Consider the following 7,861-nt stretch of genomic DNA (forward strand, 5'->3'; position numbering starts at 1 on the left):
GTTCTTACCAGAGGCACGGCTCCGAGTTTTCATTCCTCTTGTAAATGTAAACAGATTCCCAGGTTATGGTTTTGAATGGTAGCTGAGATTCTTTCCAAAAATAATAGAAGAAGTCATTGACTTTCCTGGCTGGGGTCAGAAGGCGTGTTAGGTTTACTTTGTAGTCACAGGACAGTCCAAAACTCCCTACAGAGATCAGAGGCAGGCTCAGTACTGTTTCAACTCTGAAGGGAGAGACAAGAGAATAAGTTTGAACAGATTCCTGTCACACCAAAGCAGTTACCACGTGATTTCCGCTCTTATCTCCCTCTTCTCTTGCTCCCTGCATTGGTTAAACAGCAATCTTAATCTGAAACAGAAGGCTTCCCAAGAACACAGGAAGATTTGAGGTAAGGGTAAGGCCCTGTTGAACTGGTCCAGGCAGCTTCTCTCACTGCCCCCAGTTTCTCCTGCCCTTTTGGGTACCATGCACCATTTCAGCCCAAGGCCTGTGACAGGAGTCCAAAGACTTGAGGATCCATCCAATTCTGCTCCCTGGCTGCCATTAACATGGGATGGATTTGATCTTTTTATTGGGGCAGTGCTGAAGGGTGACAGCTTTTTACCATCAAAAAAGCTTTACTCCTACAACTCAAAGGAAAACTCTATTAGTTTCACTATGCCATATTTTAGGAGCTGTACAACAGCAGCAAACAGGAAGAAAAACTGAGGCAACCCTCTGCTGGCAGGAAATTTGTAAAAGGTAATTTTTATCCACAGAGACAATAAGTTTTTAAGGTTAAAAGTATTTTCCTAGATGCTGCATTCTTATCAGGCTAGATTAAAAATATTTTAGTCCTTGTATGGTGTTTTTTTAAGACAGGCAATTTTGCCTGCAAAAGACATGGCTATTAGAATTGTTTTCATTATTGTAATAAAACTTTATTTCCCAGGTAAAGCGCACTTACAAATTACGGGGTTTATGCTTGTTGCAACAGAAACAGGCACAGATGATGTAATAAGTAATGCCAGGGGGAGTATTTCACTAATGAAATGGACATTATTCTGTTTGAACTTAGAACAGAAAAGAATAGACTGTTTCAGTTGGAAGGGATCTACAACCATCATCTAGTCCAACTGCCTGACTAACTCAGAGCTAACCAAAAACTAAACTATGTTGTCTTTTAAACACTGACAGGCTTGAGGCATCAACCGTCTCTCTAGGAAGCTTGTTCCAATGTTTTGACTAACGTCTTGGTAGAGAAACGCTTCCAAATGTCCAATCTAAATCTCCCCTGGCACAGCTTTGAACCATTCCCATGCTTCCTACCACTGACAAGAGCTCAGCACTTCCCTCTCAACTTCCCCTCCTCAGGAAGCTGTAGAGATCAATGAGGTTGCCCCTCAGCCTCCTGTTCTCCAAACCAGACAAACCCGGAGTCCTCAGCCACTCTTCACAGAACACGCCTTCCAGCCCTTTCACCAGCTTTGTTGGCCTCCTCTGGATGCATTCAAGGGCCTTCACATCCTTTTGAAATTGTTGGGCCCAGAAATGCAAACTGCTTAAGATGAAGGTACACCAACACTGAATACAGCAGGATAATCACCTCTTCTAAACAGCTGGTTATACTATCTTTGGTGCTCCCCAGGATGCAGTTTGCCCTCTGGGCTGCAAGGGACCACTGCTGACTCCTATTAAGCCTGCTGTTGACCAGCACCCCCAGATCTGTTTCTGAAGGGCTGATTTCCAGCCACTCCTTTCCCAACTTACACTTGTGCCAGGCATTACTCTGTCCTAGGTGCAGAATTGTTAAATTTGGAAAGAATTACATTTTCAGAATTTGGATTTGTTAACTTTCATCCCATTAACAATGGCCCAGTGATTCCCTGAATCACAGACGATGAAGAAGTTGGAGGTAGACAGCCAGGCTAATTCCAAATGCTCGTTACTTCCACTGTTCTGTCACATCCCAGCTGATGCTGTGCATATCGACCTCTTGCAGTTAACACTCAGTGTCACTTAATATCCATCTGACAAACCAAATATGAAGATGAAACACAGAAGAGTGGCAGCCAAGCACAGGCTGCAGGCTCTGCACGCTCCCAGCCCACTGCCCATAAGTGCCCTCCGCATGGTGTCCTGCTCACACTTAAAGTGCTGTAAAGTAAAGCACTTGTTCTGATTTGCAAAGGTATTGCACCATGGGCAAAAGCCAGCTGCCTGCTTGTTAGTGCTCTTCATTGCTTTCCATAAACTTCCCCTACCCATATTTTATGCTGATTTATCTGTGTCAGAGTCCGAGGAAAATACTCCAGCACCATTCTGGGCAGCTCCATATCCAGCAGATAGAAAAGCAAGTATAAAGTTAGGAGGCAGAATGAATAAAACAGGGTATATTGCATAGCATTTTACCACAGTCCTATATATATAACATTTATTCTTTTTATTCTTATATAGATCAATCACATGCATTCACCAGTAACATTGTACTAATTTCTGGTCATGGCACTCAAAGAAAAGCATAGAGCTAAAAACAAATAAAGCTTGAGGTGAAAGTGCCTCATCTTCCCAGTATCTCTCAGTGAAACCAAAAGGTTACCGAAGTTTAAAAAGGGAGGTGATTCACATGATATGGATTTGTGTGTTATGACTGATACGAGGTTTTTAACTGATTTATGCTAGAAGTCTGCAGATTCAGCTTACACGTTTCCTAATATCTGAGAATTAACATTAATGTATAATATAATATAGAATAGAATCATAGTGGTTGATGTATAATACAATAGTAGACATTTCATTCTTCAGGAATTCTTCCTTAGGCAGGAGAGCTCAGATTAAACTGACTGCTTTCAATCTAATCACACATTACTGAAGATGGTTGGGGTTGTGGGATCTTCTCTTGACACATATAACTCGGGCCCCTCCCAATGACTGAACACCCACACAGAAGGACCCCACAGCTGCAGTACTGTGATGTTTACGTGCCTCAAGCTAACATCTCTTTCCTGCTGCAGTTGCTGAAGAGTTGAGTTTTTCAAGCTCTTTATCAATTTACAGTCAGCAATTAGAAAAGTTTCCCTTCTAACAATGTGCTTTGGAATGGGTTTTAATTCTCCCTACCATAGTGGCTATGCATAGAAATCTTATTGCCTTGACTGTATACCTTGAGGTGTCTGATGTATCCTGACCCAAATGTCTCTGATGGCTTCTTGTACACAAAACAATTTTGTTCAGCAATTGATATTTTCAAGAACACAATATTATGGGAAGAGGTGGTACTTACGAGACCATTTGATAGGTGGCATAAGTGCAAGCGGGTCCTATGACAACACAACCAAGCCTGCCGCTATTCTGCAAAGGATCAGAAAGGGTCAGTAGTGGGGATAGTGCAGAGGACTGGCCAAAAGAGGAGGATGGAAAAATAAAGAAAACTTGAGGATTTGAGGAGTCACAGGACTGAGCAAAATCAAGAGCAGAGTAGCAAAGGAGCTACAGAAAGGTTAAAAGCACAAACCTAGAGTGAAAGAGGGAGGTATCACAGAAAGCTAAGAAAAGGCAAAGCACACAATAGTGCCTGTAAATAGGACCTTCATTAAGGGAGACAGCAAGTTAGGATTAAAATGTTGCAATTGCTACAACTGCACATATGAAATTACACAAACCAGAATTGCTTGCATTTGCAGAAGACAGAGTGGTTGGAATTACAGGATACTGCGTATCAGAAAAATTATTAGTTATGTGCATATGAAGTTTGTATGAAAAAAATTAAAACCTTCCATGACCATCAAATGAGGCCTGACCAGTAGCTTTGTGAGTCATGAGGGACTTCTTATCAAAGACTATTGCATGTGCTCATAAATTGCTAGATTTGAGAATTCACATTGGATTGACAAAGCTTCACTTAGAGGAAACAGTTATTAGACATGACAAAATCTACTGAAACACAGCTTCTTGTAAGGCACTAGTTCTAACTGAAGCTTTTCTGCATACTAGAGCGTTCAGCTAGTTTCTGCCATGTGACTTCTGTGATTTCTAGTGAGAAGTGAGCGCTTCATCTTTGCCCTTTGGGCATAGTTCCATATGCATTTCTTTGCTATCAGTGCCAGGCTAATCTCTCTGCCCGCATGTTCCCATCCTCACACAGCTGTCTCCTTTGTGTATTTGTGTAAACTAATGGTGAACCAGATTAGGGTCTGATCCAGTTGGAAATGGACCTTTTCTGCTCTGCTTGGGCTGTTTGAGGGTTTGGGGTTGTTGTTTTGTTGTTTTTTTTTCTTGGCTGCATTTTGCTTTGTTGGTTTTTTTTTAATGGATTGCTTTGATTATGTGGCCACACGAAGAGCTGTGCAGATGCAAAAAAGAGGACAAAGTAAGTATTAGAAAAGAGTCCCAAAGCTGAAGGCTGCTGGTACTGCCCCAAATGTCTAATGATAGCCCCCAGGAAGAATCTCTCTTCAGTATTTGCCTGCTTGTCTCCACAAAACCTACAGGAATACCTCCTCTTTGAAAACTCCACTTCTCTGTCAAATTTGTTTGAAACTGAACAACAGGACCAAAAGCTAACAAGGAAAGACAGAGACACATAGGCATGCACATATGCAGAAAGAAACAAGTCTTGTCTTCTTAGGAAATCAACTAAAAGAAGCCTGCTACTCACATAAATTTGCTTGATGAGCTCCACGCCTTCACAGGTGCTGGTACGACAGCCTTGCGAGACATAGAGTGATGAGGTAAAGCTGTGGAAGGTGGCACTGACTGTAACATTTTCTTCTGTAATGCAAACACAAAAGTAAACAGCATTATGAGTTGCAGATAACCACTAATACACAGATCTGAGCAGTCTTGTTCTAAATTGTCTCCCACCAAAAACCTGCTAGAAAGTCCATGTACCATCTAACCCCCACTGCTTAGGATGAGATTGTAAAATTTGCTCCAAAATTTGCAGTGTGGACTGTTGACTTCTGTTGTTGAGCCTTAGTACCTTCAATACAAAGTACTTTTAGTGTTAGCCATTATTAGAGACATTTTTTAAGACTCTGTATGAAGTAACTGAGAGACCACTTTCCAATAAAATTGACAAAGTCTCTTCAAGTAAAGGGCAGAAAGGGAATAGATACCATTTCTCTGGAACCTCTTTCCCCATGATATTCTAGAGAATGATAGTAGATTGGTGATATTGAAAGAAGAGGTAATATATAAAAACAAATAAAAGCATCTTCTGCAGTGATTCTAAATGAAGGAAAAACATATAGACTGCACATTCTTCACACTTCAAGTCATAATGTGTGGCAAACAGATGGGGTCAAGAGGAAAATTATTTTCAGAAAGTACAAGCTAATACAGTCAGGAGAGGAAGCAAGGGCATCCCAGTTTCCACACTAGATGGATCACTGGTGTTGTCTGATCCAGTTCAGCAATTCCCATATTTCAAATCCCAACTGAACATCTCCAGAAAAGCATGCAGGAAGAATCTGCCCAAACACAATGAAAGCAAATATGGTTCTGCCCATCTGTGGGCAAAACTTCTGTTTTTACAGAAGGAGGTCATTGTTTCTGTAAGATCTAGATAAAGTGAACAGTTAAGCAGAGAGCCTGTTGGAGAACCAGTTTGGTGAAGGTCAGATGAGTAGAAAGCTGTGGCACAAAGTGTCAGAAGGAACCACAGCAGCAGAAGAATAACCAACACCTGTCACCTTACCTGTCAGCTGGACTTCATTTTGTACCCTTTTCAAGGCTTGCTTCACAGCTAATTTCAAATTATCAATAGTTGATGGGAAGTCCGAGTAATTCATGAGCATTACATTGATCACGTAATTATTGTCGCTACATTCATTTGAGCAAACTTGCTGCAGCAGCTGAATTGAGAAAAACAAATGCCCAAGGGCCAGACCCAACATCTGTTTCTTCATTATTGTTCAGTTTAGATCCATTGTGTGTGTCCTCTCTTTTCTGTTTCCCTTCCAACCCTCTTCCTTTCAGATACTCTACATTGGTTTTGTTCCTGGATGGAACGAAAGAGATCTCCACGCCGTAGATTCAAAGACAGGCTGTATGATCCTTCTCTCAAGCGCTTCCCTATCCCCCTACCCTCTTCCACCTCTGCCTGTCCCTCCAACGTGCTAGGTGCACTTCTGTTTGTGAAAAACTAACAACAGCAAAACTCAGGAAAGGAGAGAGGCTAAAGGTTGCTGTGAATGTTTGCTCATGGTAAGGTTGAGGCTATAAAACTGAAACATTACCTGAAACCTTGTCCTGTAAGGGCACTAACTTTTCATTAAGCGGATGAGCTGAGAGAAGGAAGAGGAGGGGACAAATGGACTGTAAAGACAACTCTTTTAAATGGAAATAAAACACAAGATCCATTAAAGCCTAGAAGAAAACAGATGGTTACTTCATGTTTGCATTGCCCTACATCTCTGGTTAAATTGCCACACCACTTCTGGTGGCTAGGCTCATAAATCAATGGTATATTTTCTTCTGTCATAAGAAACCAATTTCATTCCCTCAGCTTTTACCATTGAAGCACCTTTTGTGTGGCAAAAATGTCTGACTTGCAATCCTCCAGACCAAAGCCTTTGTTTTTACTTACAAAGTAGACTCAGCACAAAGTTTGTCTTTCATACTCACCCAGCATTACGCACCAAAGCACCCCAGGTCTGCCCCAGACACATTGCTCTCTGGCAGCACAGGTCTCACTGCCCATTGCTTCTTTGTAAGATGGCTCTAAAAACGGGGCCCAAATATATTCATACTTAATGTGATTCAACCTCTTGCATCATACAAGGATTAGCAAAGCTGAAGGCTTCTCAGACCTGTGGGACCAAAGCTAAGTTTTAAACGGCATCAATAAAAGCCATACACTGAAGGACTCTGTGCTATCATTTCTACGTGGGGCTTTTGGTCTTTCCTGAATATTGAATGATCTCAGGTAAGGCAGGTAGAATGAAAGGAAGACAGACATCTACAAGCCTTATGGGTAAGTCTGGGCTCAAAGGAGAACTGCAAGATAAAAGAAATCAACAGGGAAATCTAGATAAAGTACTGAGTGTGACTGGTCTGAATTTGGGGTGTTTATGCAAGCCTACATCAGCTTCTTATTTTCTACCAAAACCTGGACTAAGGCTGTCAGATAATAAATCCGTTTACTTTTATTACCTTTCTGAAATAATTTTAAGAAAAACAAGGAAAATAATCAGCAAAAGTGTAAATAATAGTGCTTTGGGGTTTAAAATTGAACTGCAATTCCATGGTTTCTTTCAAAGCTGTATTTAAAAGGGGTTGAATACACTTCAAATATATTTGCATAGACATTTTATATTATTCTATTTTAATACCAAGTGATTATTGCTGGAATCTTTCTTATACCAAACAACAAAGGAAAATGTAAGCCAGCATTTAAGAGCAGATCTTGAACACCTCAGCATATCTCATCTAGCATTTGTTATTAGTAATGCAGCAATTCTTAATTGGCAGTCTGTCATTTAAACATCTGGAGTAGTATGGCTGGCTAGAGCCACAGAATGAGAATGGAATATAGCTTTTCACGCTGAGATCATGGGCTCATCATGGCCCCATTTAATAGGTATTTACAAATTCCTTGAAATTTGTCCCTTACAAGTCAGCAGGAGATTTCTCATTAACTTCATCAAAGCAGGATTTGCAATTTTGTACTCTTAGGACAAAATTTTCAGCCTATTTGAGAGAAACCATTCACTATCATGGATAATACAAGTAGAACTGAGTATTTTACACTGCTGGTCATGCAGGAAGCATGTAATAGCACTGAGGTCTCCCTGGTTTTGTATCTATTCATGTCTTTATTTGGTTTTCATAGCACCTTAAAAATATCCTTTAAAAACAAAAGGTAAAATCAACAATAGC

General features: G+C 40.8%; 1 protein-coding gene across 1 annotated transcript in view; it reads right to left on the bottom strand.

Moving 5' to 3' along the window:
• GUCY2C (guanylate cyclase 2C) overlaps window positions 1-5,889 on the bottom strand; it is a gene marked incomplete at both ends in the record, with an annotated part of 43,003 nt that extends 37,114 nt beyond the window's left edge. The window contains 4 exons of the mRNA XM_080634736.1: window positions 9-224; window positions 3,264-3,331; window positions 4,638-4,750; window positions 5,679-5,889. Of these exons, the coding sequence (XP_080490862.1) occupies window positions 9-224; window positions 3,264-3,331; window positions 4,638-4,750; window positions 5,679-5,889 (608 nt within the window). The remainder of the gene's footprint in view (window positions 1-8; window positions 225-3,263; window positions 3,332-4,637; window positions 4,751-5,678) is intronic.
• Window positions 5,890-7,861: the final 1,972 nt, after the last annotated feature.

Source organism: Psittacula echo, assembly GCF_963264785.1.
Source record: "Psittacula echo genome assembly, chromosome: 1".
Lineage (NCBI taxonomy): Eukaryota > Metazoa > Chordata > Aves > Psittaciformes > Psittacidae > Psittacula > Psittacula echo.